The 21722-nt window shown below is 47.2% G+C and overlaps 1 protein-coding gene across 4 annotated transcripts in view; it reads left to right on the top strand.

Moving 5' to 3' along the window:
* Positions 1–7311, top strand: part of RNF144B (ring finger protein 144B) — a 98565-nt gene extending 91254 nt beyond the window's left edge. For all 4 annotated transcript variants that reach the window (XM_063325819.1, XM_063325821.1, XM_063325820.1 and 1 more), the window contains exons 7-8: positions 650–739; positions 935–7311. In XM_063325819.1, coding sequence (XP_063181889.1) covers positions 650–739; positions 935–1075 — 231 coding nt within the window. In that variant the 3' untranslated portion in view covers positions 1076–7311. The remainder of the gene's footprint in view (positions 1–649; positions 740–934) is intronic.
* The last annotated feature ends 14411 nt before the right edge of the window (positions 7312–21722 follow it).

The raw sequence follows: 21722 nt of genomic DNA, 5'->3' as shown, positions 1-21722 counted from the left end.
CAGGGTTACAGGAGCTTCAGGTGTAGACGAAGGCAATGCCTGCAGAGCCAACAAGTAGGGCTGAAAAATAAGAGAGGAAGCACGGTCAGGTTACAGCACAGCTGGCTAAGGGAGGGTAATGCAGGGCATTAGTCACCTCCTGAAGAAAAAATGGATAATTAAATAAGTATTAATGGGAAAAGAGAAAGAAAATGGGGATTTCCTACTTTTTAAGCTTTCCTGTTAAGCCTGGGAAGAAAATTACTGTAAAGCGTAGGGACAGCAGGAGAACAGAAGGTAGAAGTACCTCAGGAAGATGATCCCCCAGATTGCAAGTTTTCAGAAATGTCTGTTGTTTACAGGCCCCTTTATTGTCACCAAATTACAGACTAGGTACTTGTGCAATGGGTGCAACTTGTGCAAAAGCGAAACACGCTTTTTAAAAGTGGGGGAGGAAAGACACTATACAATAGCTCAGGTCCCAAACACACCACACTTTTTGAAAAGGCAAGAAGTTTCTCTAGATAATTACTTGGAAGACAGATGGACTTGTCTGCCGGCAGCTGGTAATTTTAAAGCAGTGTCAGGAAGGTTGTATTTCCAGTCCAGTCTTGAACCTCTCCCCCCAGTACTGTGACCTGTTTTTACAGCTTTGCCTTTTGTTTTTCAGAATGATATCTTCTTACGACATTACGACAGAGGCCCTTGCAGAAACAAGCTGGGCCACTCGCGGGCTTCGGTGATGTGGAACAGAACTCAGGTGCGTTCCTGGTCAGCTAGCAGAGCTCTCACGCATGCATGAAGCAAAGAGATTTTACCCTTCAGTGAAGGACCGAGATGATTACTTTCATGTTTTCATCTATTTTTTGTGACCTGTGCTGTGCTTATGCATGCACGCATGTATTTTGTTTTACACATTAGCTAAATACGTATTTTTCACCACTATGTCTTTCAGGTTGTGGGGATCCTCGTTGGACTAGGTATCATAGCATTGGTGACCTCTCCCTTGCTGCTTGTGGCATCTCCATGCATCATCTGCTGCATTTGCAAATCTTGCCGAAGCAAAAAGAAAAAACACAGCCCACCAACAACCTAAAACTCCGCGTCTGTTGGAGCCTCCATCTATACAGCATCCGTGTGTGAGAAAGCACAATGGTTGTGTTTTGGTGCCATACCTACCAAATACTCCTCCCTTTTGTTGCCAATTCTTGGGATAAGTGCCTATTCTTTACAGGCTACTCTATCGCTAACAAGTCCCAGTGTGGGAAAAGTCTAGATTATTGTGCAGTACGTGTGGTGAAGGGTTTTGCATTCTAAAAGGAAAATGGGACCCCATTCAGTAGTTCATACCCTTAAATGTGAGCTACCTTTTGAGACTGCTAGAACTTTACCATCTTCCATCAGCTGCACATGACTTGATCCTGCAGTGTTACTCTGCCAGTGCAGACCCAGTCATTACTGTCGTGCTTTCTGTTGGTTCTTGGTGACACTCAGATTTCTCAGAAGGTTTTGGGTATTTTGCAAAAGAGGGAGAGGGAAAAGCCTGATTAAGTTCTTCTGTTTGCTGGCTTGTGTCCCATTGAAGGTAACAAACTGTTAAGAAAATACATTTGACAGTTTCCTGTCAATTGGCTGCCATGGCATTTCTCTCAGCATTGAAATCAATTTGATTTATACTATTGATCTCAATTACAGAAATGAAAACCAACAAAACTATTTCTAACTAAGATAGGGCTCTCTTTTGAGAGACTGGCCAATCTTGAGAAAGCTGATATTTTTTCAGATGAAACATGACATATCTACCTTGAAATATTGGGAGTATGCCTATTTCCCTGCCATTGGGCATGCTTTTTGTCAGTAACAGGGGTGTAGCAAACTCACCATGAAGCCAGTATTTTAAGAAAGGCCATGGTATGGTTCCTATTTAGCGTGCAGAAGTGGGATCTTGGTGGTGCGTCTATAGAGTGGCCTCATGGGTGTGAATATACTGAGTCCATATGCACAACTTATTTTCTAGGCAGTTGGTATATTTTTCAACAGTTTACATGGCGTGGCAGCAAGAAACCCGTTAAAAAGTTACTCAGACCAGGCTAAGCCAAACCCTCCTTTAAAACCTTAGGGTCCCGCTGAAGCGAATACTTGAGAAATGCTGTGTAAATGTAAGCTCCGTCCATTGGTGGGTATTTCTTCTGACCCACTCAGGGTTAACAAAGTCTGTTACCGATAATTTTTAGTTCCTCTAAATCTGAAAGGCTGTCGTTTAATGAACCCTTCATTGTAATTTGGTGCCTCACCACCAAGCTGATTCAGACCCTGGTATCAGTTACACCTGTATAAGTTCACTGAAACCTCACTGGAGAGCTGGAGTTACTACAGGCTCACTCAGGAGTAGCTGAGATCAGACTCCACTCCCTGGAGTTTATTTCCTTGATGGCTGGTGCTCCTCACAACCCTGGCCGGTGGTGGCTTTTGTTCTGGACTCCCATCCCGTGCATTTTATATCTGTGGGAACCGATAAGAGTTTGCACTATATAACCCGTCATAATTCCAAACCCCTTTCGGTGAGGGCTCCAATGTTGAAGTGAGACGCTCAGCCTGAGCGTCGTGTCGGGCTCTCCCTCCACCGGCCTGCCCTCCTCCCTGCACACAGCGTGAGGTACCCCAAGAGTCCTGCCAAGAGCGTCTTCGCTGTTGCGTTTGGCCGAGCCTCAGGAACTTTGCCTTCTTGGCAGCCGTAAATGTGACCTTTTTTTTGTGTGTTGAACTTCGCTCTCTGGTTACTGTAACAGAAGTGGTAGATGTTCTTATTTTAAGAAAGTGTAGTCTGTTGAGCAGACTAGCAGGGACAAAGGCCTTAAATAATACTGTTTTACTTTTTAATTGATTTCTTTTATAAATACTGTCTGACTTTGCTACCAGTCATGACTGGAGGGCAGGCAGTTCTCGCCAGTGTCAAAGGCTATATTTATTTTCCATCCATAGCTTCGAAGGGAAGCAGAAAGGTAGTCAGTACATTCTAAATACAGAGTGCAATGCAGGCAACTGCCATTTATAATAAATAGAGAATGTTTTCTGTACGTGTTTTCTTTAAGAGCGGTAATGGTAGTGCTTGAGGGTACTTGTGACAGATTAAAGTGTCCAGCCCTTGGCTTTGCACTATTTTTCTACCTATGTTTTTATGGCACTACTGTCATTTCCATTTTATTTATGAACTTGAAGTTGAGAGTCTTACTTTAACGAAGCCTCAAGGACAAAGATAAAGGAGCTGTACAGTCTTTTTAACCATAACCAGCGTTGCAATGCACCGGTATCCTTTGCATGTTAAAATTTGTGGGGTTTTCATGTTTTGTGGTCTTACCTATGTCCAATGCACCCTCTGCTAGTCCGGTTTCTTTCCTTGTCCTCTCCCTCTTTCCCTTGGCCTGTTTTTGCTAAATTGCCTAATGGAATGAAGGTGTCTCATTTTTTTTTTTCATTAATACTGCTGTGTTAATGAAACTGCCAAGTTCTTCCCTCTGTTAAAGAAATGAAGTGAAGGCAGTTGTCTTACCCAGAATACACAAGGTCAGCATTTGAATTGAAATATAAATTTGACCTTTTCCGGTTCTTTAAATTTTATCTAAAGTTAATGCAGGTCTCTCCATAGAGTAGGGATTTGTTTAAATGGTTTGAAGGATAATATTTTATAAAAGCATTGCACACGTGCATAGCTGTAAAGTCTGGGAAAACAACACTATTCAGTTTATTTTTAACTCCTCAGTTTAAGTGCAGGGCAGCTCCTTTCAGAAGCTAATTCCTACAGAGCAGGAGGAAGGTGTACCTTTTCTGTGTGCACATTTTTATTGCCGGTGCAAGTTTAGGTGTCTGGTGAGGGTACCAAAACCCGTAGAAATTCGGTATGCTGCTCTGTTCCTTTTGAACCGGGGAAATTCAGCCCTTCTGAAAATTGGGCTCTGGATGTTTAAAGGTCAGATCCTAAGATTAGAGACCAGTGCCAGAAATCTGGATTTTTCCTGTAACCGGTCACAAATCTCCATGGCCACATATCTCATAGTAAATTCCCAGCAGTCACTGGAGCTGTGTCAAATACAGCTGAGGGTCCCACTCAGCATCTCATGTCCTTGTGTTAAAATGAGGATGATGATGCCTTCTCTTAATAAAAATATTTGTCATGCTATCGTGTAAGTACTTCCCTGCAGTATTTATCCTAGAACTGTGGGAGATGGTCAATGCTGCTGTTCAGTAATTAGTGATTTATTAGCAGTGCATGGGGTTACTTACCCCAAAGAAGGGCACGAGAGGTAACAGTAATTAATGTTTCTACAGTGCTTTAATGATGCTAAATGCTGTGTACTGTTGTCTATCCAGTAACATAGCATAAAGTCCAAAGGTAAGTTTAAAATGTACATAATTTTTACTTGAATGAACTAAGAGAAACAGGATATTACCTTCATATTTGCTTGAAGATATACAAGTGGACAGAAATCAACTGCATTTCCACAAAGGGACAATGAAATCAACTTTTGGCTGCTCTGTTCTCTGGTACCACAGCAGGTGGTTGTGCTGTAGTGCCTGGCGCTTTGAAAATTTGAAATCCGTTTTGCACTGTAATCTCCTTCTCCCGGTCACTCTCACCTTTCTCAAACTAATTCCTTTTATGATCGTATTTTTCATCCTCTATCTCAGGCCAAAGATTCTTAGAGCGAAATCAGTAGATTTCTTTGTATGAGGATAAAAATCTTCCAACAGCTTTCTCCCAGGTTTTAATAAGAAATTTGATGCTGAGGTAAATGACCAAAGATAGAAAATCCAGACTTGGCTTGTTTAGAAAAACTCATTCAGACTTAAGAAGTTGTCTTGGAAGGCCTAAATAAGGACTGCTTTGTTAGAACTCGTAGGTAAAGGAGCCGTACAGCTTTTGAGCTTCACAGGAGAGATGCTTCTGTTGCTGAGCAGACTGTTTTGGAAATGTGCTGGGGAAAAAACATGTCTACATCCTATAAAGATATTTTTATTACAGAAATCAAAAAAACTTCTCTTGTATGGCTTCATATTTTAGGGACTCAACCCCCCTGGAGGCTTTCTAGGGTATACTTATACAGTAAGATAATTTTAAAAATACACTAAAACAGTTGAACATAGTGTGCTAGTTTTGAAACAGTTGTAAGACACCTGTCACACATGAGTGAGACCCTAATTTATGTGGCTGGCAATAAAGATGTGAAAATTTACCTCTCCTGGAATAGCGAGAGTTGGTTCTTTTGCTGTCTGGCGGAAGGTGAACTTACTGCGAAGATTCTGGAAAACTTCGGTCCAATTTTTATTTGTTTTCTAGTTAGTAAAGTAATGAATTGAGAGCTGAATGGTTTTGCTGAACCGGAAGCCCAAAGGTCTGTTTTGTGTCACTACACCCAAGTTACTCAGAACCAATTTGTTTTTATAATTTATAATTATAATTTATACAAGTAATATATAATTTATAATTAGTAATTATAAAATATTAATTTTGAATTTCCTTTTATCATATGATAGATTTATTTTAGTTGCATTCATACTGGAAGCCTTCCTTCTTCTGCTTCCTGTCATGGTGTCCTTCTGGTCATGGTGTTCCTGGCAAGGTAAATTCCTATGATTTCGTGCAGTCCACAGTAAATGTTTACTGCTATTTTTTAGTTATATCAGAGATTTTGTTAGGATCCCTCCAGTTAGTTCTTTGAATCAAGCAAATTTCTATTGTTAGGAAAGGTAGTTTCCTAGCAATGAATTTTATTGACCATCACAACTTGGGCTATACAAGATGATACTGGTTGGCAAGGTCCACCAGCTTTTTAGAAGACATGACCTCATTCTTTCCCCTTCTGCCTAAGAGGCTTTCTCTTTTCTTGGCTGAAAGTTAAGGACTTCAGTCATTTGCTTGTGCCTTCTGGATGTCCAAACAGAAGCAGCAGCTTCTGGTGGCCACGTGCCGGGAGATCCCAGACAGGTTGAATGTGCGATGCTGCAGCACGTGTGCAGTCAGTTGCTTAAAATTTCAGGGAGGTGCCTGAGCTTTATGGCGTGCTGGGGCCCATGCGGTGCATGTGGTGCACGAGGGACTCATCCAGGTGACTTCATGAGTGCCACCAGCTGTATGGCACGTGTAGTGCTGGGCCAGTGCTGCACCGCAGCCGTGGTGCCGGGCCATCTCACCATTCACGAGTGTATCCCAGAGTTTCATCAGGGGCCCTCTGTCAGGTTGGCCCTTTCCATAGCTACCCGGCTCACCCCCAAAACTCCTCAAATTCCACAGCAAATCTCTGTTCCTTTTGTTTTCCAATCTCTGCTGCTGGCCTGTTTCGATTCAAAGAAACTTCAGTTCAGATGAGTTATTTGGAGCTCGGCTGGTCTAAGCATTCGCTTTGCCTAATGAGCAAGTCTTGTGAATGAAGACAAGCAGAACTGTCGTGTACCACGCTGACGCTTGCATCACAGGCGCCAAGGGTCACCTTGTGAGAACTCTTTTAACTGCCCCGGCATTGCTTATTTCTGAAAAAAAGTGTGCATTTTAAATATGTATGATTCGAAGTGTCCGAGTCTGACACCGAGGTGTGTTTCTGAGCACTGGGGTGAACCGGCAGCGGTCATGGACCTGTCTTCTGCCCAGTCCAAGGCAGGTGCTTGGCTCTGCGCGTTGCGAGGGAGGCACTGGGTTTAGCTAAGCTCTTCACAGTGCTCCCAACTCATGTCAATTTAAGGCCTCCCGGCTGGACTGATGCTGCTTTTTCGGATGCGTTTGTATGAAATAAAGCCTTGGCTTGAGAGGAGGAGGAGGGAGAGCACCGCATTGCTGTGCGGGGCGAGCGGCACGGCAAAGAGCAGCTTTGTCTCGGCAGGAGGAATCACTCTCCTCTCCACAAGGGCCAGCCCTTCTTGTTCGGGGGGGCTCGTCTCCTGCACCGCAGTGCACAGGGGCACATTCCTCCTCAGCATCTAGATATTGTTTCCCTGGTACCTGTTCAGGCTTACATTTTGTTTATCCGGGTTTTTTGTTTTGGTTTTTTTTCTTTTCCTCCAGGTAATACACTTTCTTCACCACTTTTCTCCTGGTGAAGGGCAAAAGGGTTTGATCTTTGTAAGATTTGTTAAAATATTTTTGTGTTTATAAGAGGAAAGCTGACATATATAAAGAAATAAGTGCTTTTGTAATTTTTTTGTTGTATGATTCAGCAGTTAAACGTTTTACAGATGCAATTTTTTGCACTCTCTCTGCATATATTCATAAAAAATGTATTTATTTTCTGTCTTTAAGGTTTACTTTGGGTTTTATTTTCTTCTAATGTTATAAAATGCAGTATGTGCAACATTAAAAAATTAGTGTAAAGACATTGCCTCATTTCGTTGTAATTCTTAACCACCTTTAAAAACATGAACATAGAAGACTCATGGGAAGAATTTGAATGCATCTGGGGTGCTTAATGGGAATTTTGAGGATAAAAGAGGATAGAAGAGATGGGATCAGAATCTTGACTCTTAACTTTCTCAAAAATAAATGACAATAAAATCCTTTTAAAGAGAGTGGGGCAGGCTCTGTGTCAGCGTGCCGACGCCACAGCAGCAGTGCTGGTTGCTTCTCTGCAGGTGAGGTGCAGAGTTACCATAAATAAAACCAAAATCTGGTAATAAAGTCTGGTGGGGACCACCACCTGGGGCGCACCAGGAGCAACCCGGAGGAGCCGGAGCTACCCCAGGCTGTGGGTGGGGGATGCGCGGGAGGCTGCACGCAGAGAAGTCTCCTGCTTCAGAGCCCCCTTTCTCTTCCCTCGCCCCCTCCGCCCTGCCTCGTCCTTGCAGCAGAATTAGGCCTCCTGCGCTGCGTTTCTAAAGGACATGACGAAACACCACACTTTGTGGACATGATGAAACACTACACTTTGCCACGTCATTTCAGATATACATGCGCTTTAGTTTTCTCACCCCCCGCACGTCCTGCAGCGCTTACGAGAGACAATCACAGCTGTGCTTTTGAGCATCACATTTTAAGGTGATGTTATCTATCTATCACCTATTAAATATTTCCAGCTTAGCCACAAGTACTCGGCACCTGAAGGGAGGATTTTCCACCTGGGTGACACATCCTTGAAACCCCAGCGTGCCCCCCAGCAGGGGCTTTTCACCTCAGTAGATTATCTGAAAGGTCTTGAGAGTTTTGCCTCTGAGGACGCGTTTTGAGGGTTGAGGAGAACAGCTAGATGGCTGTTTTCACCCCAGGATTGCCTTTGCAACAACGTCATCATTGTTACCTATAGCTCAAAATTTCAGTAATGCCTGTACGTTTTTTTTCCCCCACCAGTTTGCTCCGAGTAAATTCAGTGGTGATGTTATTCCACTTAAACGCAGTCGTTTTACTTATTTACTTCTTTTGTGGCCAAGGATCTGGGCTTGTTTGGTGAATGTGCAACAAAGCAGTGGCGACACATCTGTCCACACGGTAACATGGGTGACGGATTGCAGCAGACCAAGCGTTCCCAGCGCGGCATTTTTCCTTCAGAGGATCTTGCTGATTACTGAGGAACCAGCTTTGCGGTGGGAATGTGTCAATTCTGTCAAACTCGTGATGGACACCAGCTGCTGGCAGCCAATGTGCCTGGTGCCCTGCCAGGCTACCAGCTGCCGGTGGTGGGCAAGCTGCCCGGCTCCCCACCTGGTAGACGAGTGAACTGCCAGCTCCTCACCTGGCAACTATGAAAAAAAACCCCAACATATTTTTCCAAGAAAAAAATTGACATTTCTGAATTTCTCTCCAATTTTTAAAATTCCAGATCAGACAAGTGCGAGCATTTTTCAGCAAAGCGGAAAGTCCAGAGGCCCCGTGACTCCTGTATGGTCACATCTTCTTCCACACACGCTCGTTCTTCAGCAGAAACAGGACTTAAATTACCACATTCAGTTCACTCCGCTAATATGTGTGGGGAAATGGCGTTTGGCATTACTCCTGCCAACCCAAACATCTTCTGGCCAGCTTTGGAAAAAAAAAAGAAGTCAATGCCTTCAAATTTGATTTGATCCCAGCTTCAACATGCAATTTTTCCCCCCAGTTCCTGCACTTGTCATGAAGACTAGTTTTCTGTGACAGCCTTTTATTTCAGGGTTATTTATAACCAAATCCCTGGATGTTAAACTCCTTGCATTTCTTGAGAACACGGAAGATGTTGTTTACCTTCTTAACCTGTGTGGGTAAAACAGCCATCCGCCCACCCACACCCACGCCGCCTTCTGCGCTGGGGGGGTGTGTTTCCTTAAACACTATCCTCAGCCTCATCCATCCTTCCAGTGTGACAAACATTACCCACGTCACCCTTGTGAAACACCTCCTCTGGTCTCCCAGCGAGTGGGTCGACATTTTTGCTCCAGGGTGACCCTGCGGGTGATGCTGCCCACCCTGTCATCATTCTGTCACGTTTCTCTGTGGGGATCGTGACTCCTCCTGGGGATGTGTTCTCCTCTGTAGGTGTTGATGGCATCTGAGAAGGACTGCCCTTGCAAGTACATTTCCCAGTGGCCTCTGAGCCTCCCTGGCAGCTCCTTTATCTTTCAAGCTCTCCAGCTCTTCCAAACCAGCAAGCTTTTTAGTTTTTGGAAACTAGAAATCACTGAAGGTTATAACAAAAAGCCTTGTCTTTCTACAGAGTTTTCCAGGGATATCCCAGAATTAAAAAAAAAGCCCAGCCCACCAACCAAAAAACCAATCCACCCACAAAAGCATACTGCTCAGAGCAAACACCTCCCCATTTGGTACCATGGGTCGCTTCTCACATGGGACCTCCCAGGCTGAGCTTCTCAGCCCAGACCCTGGCTTAACACCTACGCAGAGAGCGACATCTCCGGCCACTGCCACGCTGAGCCTCACAGGCGTCCAACAGGCCAACTCAAAGCTGCAAATCTGTACTGTCATATTCAACACCAAAAAAAAAAATCCCCAAACCTTTCTTATTCCTTTCCCTAACCTGAGCTTTAGCAGGGCTAGCAAGTGGGATGGGTGCACTTTGAAAGTTCAGCGGGGAAGCCGGAATAGCTGCTCTGTGATAGAGCTTGTGAGCAACAGCCCAGTGTCCGCACCTGCCCGCCTCTGTTTTATCCAAAAAGAGAAAACTGAAGGAACTCTGACTTCCCAAACTGAGGCTGCAGAAAGTTTCCCCAGCAGGGTTAGAGTGAAGCCTCCAAGCAAGAGACCCCCTGGTCTTTTTCCTTAGTAGTACCATGTAGCAAAGAAATTAAAAATCCTTCCTGATGCTGACCTCTTATTAGCACAATCCATTAGCAGGCACAGTTGGTAATTTGGCAGCCTTGCCTTCTTGAGATCCATGCCAGTGTCAGAATGTCATACTTTGAGAAAGCCTGGAGGACTGGCCAATTAGTGAGTAATTGAGTTTTCTTGGGTCTTGGCTAACGAATTGAATTTAAGCCCAGGTGAGTGCATGTGTCTGTGGCAGTCTGTGCTGCTGCCTGTCATGAGGGGGTGAGAGACTCCTGCTACCTCCAGCAGCTCCTCCGGAACACCACAGCTAATGGGGATGTTGTCTTGGGAACGGTTGGATTTCCCCATGTGAGTGTGTCTGAGCATCCCATTGCTTGGTTGGGCATGAGGTGGGGACATGTGGGTTCAGCCTTGAAAGAAGGGCTCTGGGGAGTGTGAAGGTGCCCAGGAGCAGCACTCAAGGTGCTACAGGAGGTACTTCAGGATCTTGAGGCTATCTCAGCTGAATGTCTCTTGAGGATCTTTGGTTTGTTCTTAACAAACATCAAGATTTTTTTTCTTTTTCGAGGTTTTCCCCCCCCTGGTCTGAAGCTTGACCAAGCTCTGTCACTCTGCTCTGGTGTTCAGTTTTGCTGACCTAATGTGTTGCATTGTTTAGCTGTTGCCTGGGAGGGGTGTTGTTCCTGATGGTCTTTCAGCTGGAGAAACTTTGCAGTGTGTTTGCTACCAAAGTGTGCTGGAAGTATATAGAGCTATAGTGCCAGTGGCATTACAGTGGGATAGTGCCATTTTTAATACATAATCGGAACAGAAAGGAAACTTCTAAATTTGCTCAGGCAATGAATACAAACAACTAAAACGTGGGAGACTTTGGGGCCTCTAGCCTGTCACCCACAAGTTCTGGTACAATCAGGGAGGCTGCAGCCTGTGGGTCCTCAGGAGCAGTGGTTTAAAAGAAATAATAGGGATGCTCTGGGCTGCAGCGAGAATCGAGTCCCTCTCAGCTGGGTAAGGAAGTGCAGCAGGGTCTGATACAGCTGTGGTGACACAGAAAACAGCAGAGTGTTCCTGGTAGTGGTGAGCTCTGTGGAAAGAGACCTGGGTGTCCTGGTGGACAACAGGATGACCATGAAGTGGCAATGTGCCCTTGTGGCCAAGAAGGCCAATGGCATCCTGGGGTGCCTTAAAAAGATTGTGGCCAGCAGATGGAGGGAGGTCATCCTCCCCCTCTACTCTGCCTTGGTGAGGCCACATCTGAAGTACTGTGTCCAGTTCTGGGCTCCCCGGTTCAAGAAGGACACAGGGAGCTGCTGGAGAGGGTGCAGCTAAGGGCAACCCAGAAGATTAGGGGACTGGAACACCTCTCTTATGAAGAAAGACTGAGGGATTTGGGTCTCTTCAGTCTGGAAAAAAGACGTCTGAGGGGGGATCTTATCAACGCTTATAAATACTTAAAGGGTGGGTGTCAGGAGGATGGGACGAGGCTCTCTTCAGTGGTGCCTGGTGACAGGACAAGAGGTAATGGGCACAAACTTGGACATAGGAAGTTCCACCTAAACATGAGGAGGAACTTCTTTACTTTGAGGGTGGCAGAGCACTGGCACAGGCTGCCCAGGGAGGTGGTGGAATCTCCATCTCTGGAGACATTCCAAACCCGCCTGGACGTGTTCCTGTGCAGCCTGCTCTAGGTGACCCTGCTCTGGCAGGGGGGTTGGACTAGATGATCTCCAGAGGTCCCTTCCAACCCTATGATTCTGTGAGCTGTGTTTTACACCGACCACTCCTGCCTCTGAACTGCGTTGTCTTCACATCACTTCGAGTCTCCCCGGTATGTGGTCTGGGGCACTCAGCCGCAGAAGGACTCTGGTAGGCAAAGTGTGGAGGCTTGGGGTGGCTATAGAAAAACTTGCTCCTTCTCTTGCAGCGACTCTATAATGTTTCCTATGGTAACTTATGTGTTTTCTGTTCTGGGGCTTCAGTCTGTAATGCATGTAGCTTTTGGAGGAGAAGATGCTTGCTAGTTAGCTAAAGGTGTCCTGATTAAAGTTCACCTGGTTCATTGCTTTAGTGATATCAGATCCCTCATACAGACTTTGAGGCTTGTGGGTTTTCTTCCCGCCTGTTCTCTCCAGACAAGTGGCAGAGCTGTTCATGCTGTTGTAGACAGAAGTGACCATTCTGTGGCCAGGTTTTTTGGACAGGGGTCTAGTGGGGACAGCTGAGGTGCTGGGCACCCCAGTCCAAGATGCTACAAAGTACAGGGTGTCTAACTGGCATCCAAGCTCTGGTGATAACAACACCTGCATCCAGGCTTTTCTACAACTGTTTTACTTCATAATTTTTTTCTTTCTTTTTTTTTTTTTCCCCTCCCCCCGTTCTTCCACAGCAGCTTTAAAACTGAATCTCTGCTTTGGGGAGCAGGTTACCTGTTGTGCACCCCTGGCAGAAATGGCTGGAGTGCTCTTGGTTGCGTCTACCAGGAACAACCTCTTCAGTTTGCACATCAGGAGCAGTCATGCTGGCCACAGAAATGAAGCTTGGTGTTATGGTTCAGCACGTTAATCCCATGGAGACAAAGAGAAGTGAGGCCCTCTGCCTGCCTCCCAGGCAGTCCCTGAAGCTGTGTCCCTGTGCGTGTGTGTGGCTGTGTCCTCCGACGTGGTGGGGAGGCTGGTCAAGGGCAGGGGAGCACTGAGCTCCAGCGCGATGGGGGCTGGCAAAGCGCCAGCTGGGAGAAGAGATTCACATTTGCAGCATTTCAGGATTATTTGAATTTGGCGGCTGGCCCAGCCGGTACAGCCGCTCCAGAGGACCTCTCTGCCTGAGGGCTGTGAGAGGTGGTAAACGTGGCTCCTTCCCAGGGCTGTGCTGCTGCACAGGAGCTTGTCTGGGACCCATTCATCACTTGTACGGAGCTTGGGCAGGGGCCTCCCCTGATGAGATGAAAGGAGAATTGTTATGAATTTGCTCCTTTCACTTCTCCCCTCCAAGTAAGTGGCAACTTCTTTCAGCAAAGACCTAATCACATCTAGATGAGCCAGTAAAACTATCAGTGTGCTTAAAACGAGACCGGCCTAGAGAGAAACTGAGGACTGGCTCCCTACCCACTGGGGTGAAGGCTTAGCAGGTGACCCAGCCCCTGACACTCGCGTTGAATGCACATGCTGATGCTCCTGGCACTGACGCTTTTGCAGGGTGCTGTGCCCAGCCTCCAAAGGTGCCATGGCATCTGCAAGGAGCAACTCCTGGACAACCAGCTCCTTGCTGCTGGTACCTGCCTTCCTTTGATGCAGCGCTGTTGGTGCCATCCACACTGCTCCTGGGCCATGTCTTGTTCTCCTGGGCCCCGTTGAGATGAGGATGGCTGGGAGAGGTGACCCCACTGAAGGCAGAAGGTAGAGGGAAGGGTCTGAGGCTGTGCAGAGGTGCTTGGGAAGACACAAGGGGCATGAGCATGGTCATGGCAGCTTTCCCCTATGTCTTGGACTCTAGCTGGGGACCTGAGCAGGGCATGTGGAAGATCCTTCACAAGGAAGTGTGTCCATGCAGGGGCTGGGAGAGGAGGGCGATCTGGGGGCCGAGGGGGAGGTCTGGCTGCTGCCACTTTCGTACCTCTCCTGCCTTCCAGGTCTCTGTTCAGAGCTGCTTCCCAGCAGCTCCTGGTGGGGCAAGACCCTTTCTCTGAGCCACTTCAAAGTCCCCTGGGAACCCTAGAGAGATGAACGTTGCAAAGAAAACACAAACTTGACTGCAGAGAGGGAAAGAAAGAAAGAAAAGCACTCTCGAAGTAGGGAAAGGCAAATGCATGTGTAAGGAAAAAAAATTCATGGGGGTAATGTGTAAGTCTGCATCATTTTTATGCTAATTTTGATAAGATGGCTCAGTTCAGCTGCCAGACCTGAAGCATATGGGATCAATAAAAATAACTTGAAGAAAGCACGTATGTAAACAACAGGGGGTAACTCGGCAAGAATCAAGCATGTGTTTTAGTTAATTAAAAGAAAAATCCTAATTCTAAGCTTCTGGTGGCTCATAATCCCTCTGAGCATCTTGGTCACTCTTCCCAGCTGCAGCTTGGGTTTGGACAGCCTCAGGCCTGGGTCTGTGGCTGTGTTCAGCATTACATGTTTGTGTGTGTCCCATTGCAGCCACTCTGGCCTGTGCCAAGTTTATGCCTGTGCATAAACTTCTGTGGGGCAGCAGCTCTATGGGAGAAGAGCCCTGCATGACCACGGCACGGGGACCGCCAGGGTTGCATGCCTGCCTTCCCTCCGGCAGCCTCATCTGTTGCTGATGCCACCCAAGGGGGTGGAGGGTGGTGCCCCCCTCCCATCCCAAGCACCTTCTGTCTCCTTCTGGTCCTGTGCCAATGTATTTTGGATGTTGCTGACTCATGATTGGACCCAGCCTTACAGTTAAAGATCAAGGAAGGGCTAATAGTGGCTTTGCTACGTGAACAATAAACACCTTCACTCGTGATTAACTCCAGCAGACCCTGGAGGCTGTGTGGGCTGTGGGGCTGGGTACAGCAGTTAAGTGTCCATAGGGGCTTCTCCAGCGCAAGCTGTGATGGTGCTCTGTAGGGAAGCATGTGCCCCCATCATACCTACCCTGGTAGAGAGGTATGTCCTCAGCTCACCTCTTCCCCCCTGCCAGACTGATTTGTACAGGAGCAGCAAAGTACTCTGTGATTTCCCCCTTCTACTCTGGGAAGGCAAGTCCCTCTCAGACCCGGGGCTTTGTGTCAGTCTGTGTCTGTAACTGTCATCAAATTGAAGTCATGCGGTAAGGATTAGCACTGGTGGCAACCAGGACTGCTTATGGCCTCAGCAATGGAGGTATTGTTATAAACACCATTGCTTGCAAGTTATCATTATCCAATCATATAGAGTATCATTTTATATAATTGTCATTATGTAGCTATTTATTTATATGGACACGGTGATCTCAGAACACCCGAAGTGACCCATTTCTTCCCAGAAATGATTATGCTCCAGCATATGTGAGATTAAAATGTATGGCAGCCGTCCAAGGCCTGGAGAAGCCCAGGGGTGATAAGGCGCTGGGGCTACAAAGGACATTGCTTTGCCTGGGGGAAGATCAAGTTATTTTGCTCTTTGCAAATCATCTTCCCCACTTCTCCTCCCTTCCCCCCACCCCCACCCCCCGAACTCATTCTTTGAAATGACTGAATGGTTTTGGCTGAAGTCGTGCCCTCTGCCTCTTGTTCCTGGATTTTGCATATCCAGAGGTTCCTGTAAAGCCGGCACTAATGCGGGCCTGCTGGGACCACTGCTGGGCTGCAGCGTTCCCAGAGCCTGGCAGGACAGACGGAGGAGACACTACTTCATATCCTTCAGACTGCAACGGGCAACATATATATTATAACTTCCTCTCCAAGACTTGTTCTAAAAAATGGATGCTAATGTACTAAAAGGAAAGATACCATTTATTTTTAAACAGGGCTTAACTAGAAATCATTTGCCCCGTCTCATGCTGTATTCTTTGTGTTTCACTTACATTTTGTGCTTTTGTAAAGCAATGGGGGAAAAGATGTACAAGCCCAGGCTGGGAAAAAAGGGGGAAAAAGAAAACCCAAATACTGCATCAGATGTAGGATTCTGCCATTTACTGTTACAGCACCCGCAGCAAATCCATGGGTGCTGTTTGATGTGTCTCTGGTATTTGCTGGTATTACTGAGGGTCAAATGCAGATAGCCCCGAGATTAAACACAATTCACCACCACCCTGTTTGCATCCCTGAGGAGCATGGAGTATATGATGTGCGAGAGGAGCAGCAGCACAGGACCAGCAACTGCTCACCAGCGACCAGCAGAGGAGAAAGTACGGGAAGGGAGAAGGGGAGCAAGAGAGAAACAGTGATGAGCATCAAAGAGATTTATCCTGTACTTCTACAGCATCTCCTACTCCGTCATACCCACCGTTGCAGTGTTATTCCAGGTTGTGCTACATCATCTCCGCTCCCGGGAAGCGATAAAGCTGCCGGAAACGCTGTGGTGTGAGAGGCATTGATTGCTGGCCGTGCTCCTTGCTCTGAAGCTCCTGCCTACGTCATGGCATGGAACCAACTAGTAAAGGAGGGATTACACAGGTGGACAGACAAAGTAGGGGCCAGGAAATAAAAAGCAGGTTGTGATAATTGTCTGACTCAAAGGCAAAAATAACCAATGAGGAGTTGTGGCAAGCTGATTTCACAAAGTGATTTAGCTGTTTTTTCTTGAATGTTGTCTGGTCTCTGCTGGGAAATAGTTGATGTCAGCCCACTGACAGACTTTTTCTGCTCCTAGAGGAACTGGAGGTGATTCTGGACTTTGGAAGTGGGTGTTGAGCATCTAGGAGGTGGGTGTCTCAAAGTGGTAGCTCAGGGATGGACAGATGATAGACATCACGGAATGTATTACCCCACGGAGAACTGCATGTGTCGCTGAGATGGGTGCAGGCTCCACAGGGCACAAGATGGGTACAGCCACTCCTCAGAGGGGTGGCATGTGGGGCCCCTTCTGCCCTGCTGTCACAGGAGGGGTCCCCAGAGGTCATGCTGGGTGGGTCCTTCCCTTTTGCTTTGAGGATCCAGCACAGGAGTGGGACAGAGCCCTGTGCTGATGTCTTGGACATCAGTGTCTAATCTTTTGTCCCCTCCTCCAACCTCTTCAGGGGAAATCTTAGGGCCTGTATTGAGGTTTCAGGTGGATGCAGCTTCCTTGACCTGACCCTGGAGAGGTGGGTCCTGGTCACTGAACACCTTCTGCCACATAAGACTTGTATGCACCTGGCTTGAGCATCCTTGTTTATTCTTGAAGGATCATGGGAAGCTGTGTTAATGTCCTTGTCCCTCCCTGTCCTCATCCCCTGCTTCCTCAAAACTTCTCATACATGGCCTCAAGGAAGGGTGAAGCTGAGACATCAGACAGGCCACATCCCTGCCCCAGAAAGTAGGACACTCTTTCTCAAAGTTGCAGTCCCACCACAGTGATGCACTTAGCCCCATCTGGGTCACATATGGAGGCTTTCCACAGTGAGCACAAGGGTCTTCCATGGATTTCAGTGGGATTTGAAGCATGCTCGGCTAATGGGGCACCCCATGGCCTCTGGCTTACCAAGTGCCTGCTCCCCATATCTGGGAAGAGAAGGTCAGAAAGGGACTGGGCCATGCAAGCCACCAGATGGTGTCCACCTCGCTGTTCCCTGGCCTTTAGCAAGGATGGGGAGTAGAAACAGGACAAAATAGTGAGGTTTAGCCTGATGTGGGTTCAATCGCAGCAAGCTCCCCTTTGCAGCATGGCTAAGTGCAACCTCTGCTCCCCTGCCTGGCTGCGCTCTAGTGGGTGATTCTCCAGAGATAGGAGCAAATTCAGCTGGTGGAATTAGGTTATGTTCTCCAAATGCCATAACACCTGACATGTCCAAACACAGTTTTAGTTGCTGGGGTGATGCAACTTCCCATTAACTGAGATCACAAGGGTTTTAACACAGATTGCTGTGCACTTCAGCTGTGGTGTGTGAGGCTCTGTGGGAGCAGAGAGGAGTTTGTTCGTTCCTTTTCACTGAAGTTAAAGGGTGCCTCTGAAATATTTCAGATGTTTCTCTGTATGGGAACTTTCACTATCACTTGCAGGAACAGAACCTTTACAAGCTTGGAAATAGCCTGGCTTTCCCTTGTGTGCTTAGAGGCTCTCTGGGGACTTTGATACTTTCCCCTTTCTGCAGGCATGACCCAAAGCAGAGGCAAGGAGCCGGGTTAAGGGGGATTGCTGATGATCTTGCCCATCTGCCAGGCAGCTGCCTTCCCGGCAGGGCAGAGCAGAAAACTAACCCAGAGGTTTTGGCCAAGCACCATTTTAGAGCCTAATCTGCATGAGTGCTCTGTAACTGGAGAAGCAGCCACTGTGGCGAGGGCTGGGGACCGACCTTCTCAGCAGCTGCTAAATGGAGCTGATGAAGGTAGCCAGTACTTTGCCTTTTAGAAAACTAATCCTGATTTATCTCTGCGTGGGCACCAGAAAATGGAGTTACCCTTTTCATGCTAAAAGCTTAATTTTCTTCTTGGCACAGGCTCCGAAGGGTTTGGAAATGCCAGTGGCTCCCTTCTGCTGCCTGTGAGGGCTCCCTGGGGCTGCTGTTGGATCTGATAGGAAAGCTTGGTGTGGCTGAAGGTTGATTACTGCCAGCAAACATGGTGCAAAAATCAGCAGGGTTGCGATGCAGCAGGTTGGATTAAATGCTAGGAAGAGACCAGGTGGGTGAAATCACAGACCCTGAGGGAAATGGGGCTCTCTGAACAGAATCATCTGAAAATACCAAGAGTGAGTGGTACAGTACCAGACCAACTGGGGCTGGGTGAGCCAACAAATGCCCTAGAGAGTGTTTTGAAGGAGCAGCTTTACCAGACAGGGAGGAAAGCAACCTTAACTAGGAGTCAGAAGAACACATAGACAGTACAAAAGAACTCCCTCCTTTCATTTTACTATATTCCCTGCCCTCCCCCCGCCCCGGCCTTCCTTCCCCCTCAGATTCCTTAGAAACCGAGTGCAGTGAAGAAAGGCACCTGGGCAGCGTTAGCAAAGAAGGGACAGGGGACCTGGGTTAGCTGACCAGGTCTGCGCAGCTCTAAGGTACAAAGTACAGGTCTGGCAAAATGACCTCTGAATATTTCAGCCTGTTGGCAGCACTCACAGCTCTCACACACTCACCCCCTGCCATGGGATTTGGACTCCAGAAAACAGCTCAGAGATGCTGAACCTCCCCACTAACACCCCAGCCCTGCCCAGGTGTGTCCTGGCTGCAGAAGATGATTGGTGTAGTTGCTGGTTCCTGTACCGGGTACCCGTGGCAGAACAGGCTGCAGAGGGGACATGAGATGTGGGGTTTCCTCAGACGTGGACTGCTGTGGCGTCGCAGCCTTTCAGTACTTAAAGGGGACTTATAAGAAAGATGGGGACAAACTTTTTAGCAGGGCCTGTTGCGGTAGGACAAGGGATAATGTTTTTAAACTAAAAGAGGGTAGATTCAGACCAGATAGAAGGAAGAAATTTTTTATAATGAGGGTGGTGAAACACTGGAACAGGTTCCCCCAAGAGGTGGTAAGTGCCGCATCCCTGAAAACATTCAAGGTCAGGTTGGACAGGGCTCTGAGCAACCTGATCTAGTTCATGATGCCCCCATTTATTGCAGGAAGGTGTGACTATAGATGGGCTTTAAAGGTCCCTTCCGACCCAAACTATTCTATGAAGTGTCAGGAGTTGGGTGCTGGGGAGAGAAAAGGGGAATTAAGTGCACATGATGCACATATACTTCTGATGTCAAAGGGGAATTGTAACTTGAGCTTTGGCTGTCCATTGGATTTCATCCCTCCTCAAGTAAGAGGTGTTCTTCACATCCCCTACTGCTGGTAAGGGATTTGCAAGGAGGATATTATGGACATGAGACTGGGGGAATAACTGATTTGTGTGTTACTGTTTACCTTCTGTGGCCAAGTGCAGAGGGGGTTCAAGGTTGGTGCTAGCAGGTTTGGGGCCCCTCAGGAAGAGGCAGGCAGCTTGCAGAAGTGAATACAGAGGATATGTGTTTTGTATTGTATGGCATGAACATAAGCACTGTGTTGCTGTAGACCAACGATTCACCTTAATCCTGTCATCCTTACCTAAAGGAGAAGCTTAAAAATGGAGCATAATAGGTGATGCTGTACCCCAGTACAACATCCTCAGCTTCTCTCAGGCGATGCTTGAAGGCCCTTAAAATAATCTCTCAAGGTAGCCGGTGGTTGTCATTGCTCTGAGAGTCTTGTGGAGGGTGCGCATTTTGAGAGACTGCACAGCTGGGTGCCTGTATGTGGGAAATAAAGCTGGGGAAAGCAAACCTGTGAGCAGCCTTGTCGCTCCTAGTTTGAGCCCGTTGTCATAAATTTTAAACAGCCTACTCCTTGTTGCTGTTTCCACCCCTGGATAGGAGACACCCAATATGTTGGCAAAGGTGGGGTGTATGGGAAGGTTGGCTTCGCTGTGGTGACCCTCCTGCCCCTTGAGAAGAGCTGTCATGGGATATCGTGTGGGGAAATGCTGAATAATGCATGGACAGGCAGGTGACAAAAGGTGTCTGTAGCCTGTAAGCCAATATTGAGAACGGAGTGAAAGAGACCCAATGGGTTATCCCAATTATGTTCTCTCCTCTGGCTTTCTACCCCTTCAGGCAGCTGAGGAGGCTGTCTCTGTAGGTATGTCAGTATGGAGGGATGAGCAGAAGGCAATTCTGTCATGCAAATCAGCCCAGGCCTATTAAGGGAAAGAGGTGGTTCTAATAGAAAATAAAGTAAAAGAGAGGCTGGTGAAAGAGATAGAGGCCTTTGAGCTGAAGGAGAAATGAGTGTGTGTGTGGGAACACCCCCAGAAAGCTGCCCAAAATTATCATTGGGAGAAAACAGCCCCACTGGAGGGGAAGAGATGGAGAACATGGGTCATGTCTGGGGCTGAGGGGAGGCTGAAGGGCCTTGGAAAGGGCCTGGGTTGGGGAGGCAATGCCAAGGAGAGATGGCTGGTAAGTGAGGAAGGTTTGCAGAAAGCACAACGCAGAGAACTGTGCTGTTCTACACCTAATGGACATGACCCCTGCTGTTCCTACATGCAGCTTGAGAAAGCATCTACTAAAGAAACCAGGGGCTGGCAGCGGAAATATGCTCTGAGGAGGTATGTCCTGCTGGAGGTCCTGATTTGGGACAGGCTGGAGACACAGGTGTCTGAAGGCTCTTCCAGCAGATCCCTCTCTGCCACCTGGAAGTACAACATTCACTGTTGGGAAAGCAAGAAATGATGTGAGGCAGCGGGATAAAAAGGGCAGAAAGAGTAATTTGGAACTGGAAACAGCTCTCCAGCTAGTTGGAGAGGCAACACTTGCCTGTTTTGGGAAACCCGTGAGGTTTTGGGTACCCCTGGGCTGAGCCTGCCCGCAGGGGGAAGCCGGGGAGGTCCATCGGGCTGCCGAGTGTAGTTTCTTGCTGCCATCTAGTGACTTTCGGGGATAACTAAAAATGTCAAAAAATGCCTGCTCGTCGTGTCGGGCTGCAAACGGAGCCGCTAAACTCGGCGAAGTTAAACAGCGGGGAAATAATCCTAAAATAACGCGGTCTTGCTGTTTTCTGTGTCTCCTGCAAAACAACCGTGGGAAGCTTTGGCGTTCCAAGACAGATTTCTCTGGGTAATCGGTCATGAAGCGTATTTGTCATTGAATAGGGTCATTTCCCAAAGTAGAGACAAAACTAGAGTTGCCTTTTTTCCTCTCCGTAGCGTTGCTGCTCCAGGTCTGAGCAGATTTGCTTTGCCTCTGTTTGCTGGTTTACTATTAACAGTTTCCTATTAACTCGTAATGTCTGCGCAGACACAGTAAGAAGCCCTGATAAAAAAAAATGTTGAGTGAACTGGAGTGATCTCATTAAAAATGGAAAAAGATCTTTATTTTGGACCTTTGAAGTACTTAAGGCTCATCTAGTAATGACAGA

The sequence above is a fragment of the Chroicocephalus ridibundus genome, chromosome 2 (genome assembly GCF_963924245.1).
Source record: "Chroicocephalus ridibundus chromosome 2, bChrRid1.1, whole genome shotgun sequence".
Lineage (NCBI taxonomy): Eukaryota > Metazoa > Chordata > Aves > Charadriiformes > Laridae > Chroicocephalus > Chroicocephalus ridibundus.
This window is presented reverse-complemented; position numbering and strand designations above follow the sequence as displayed.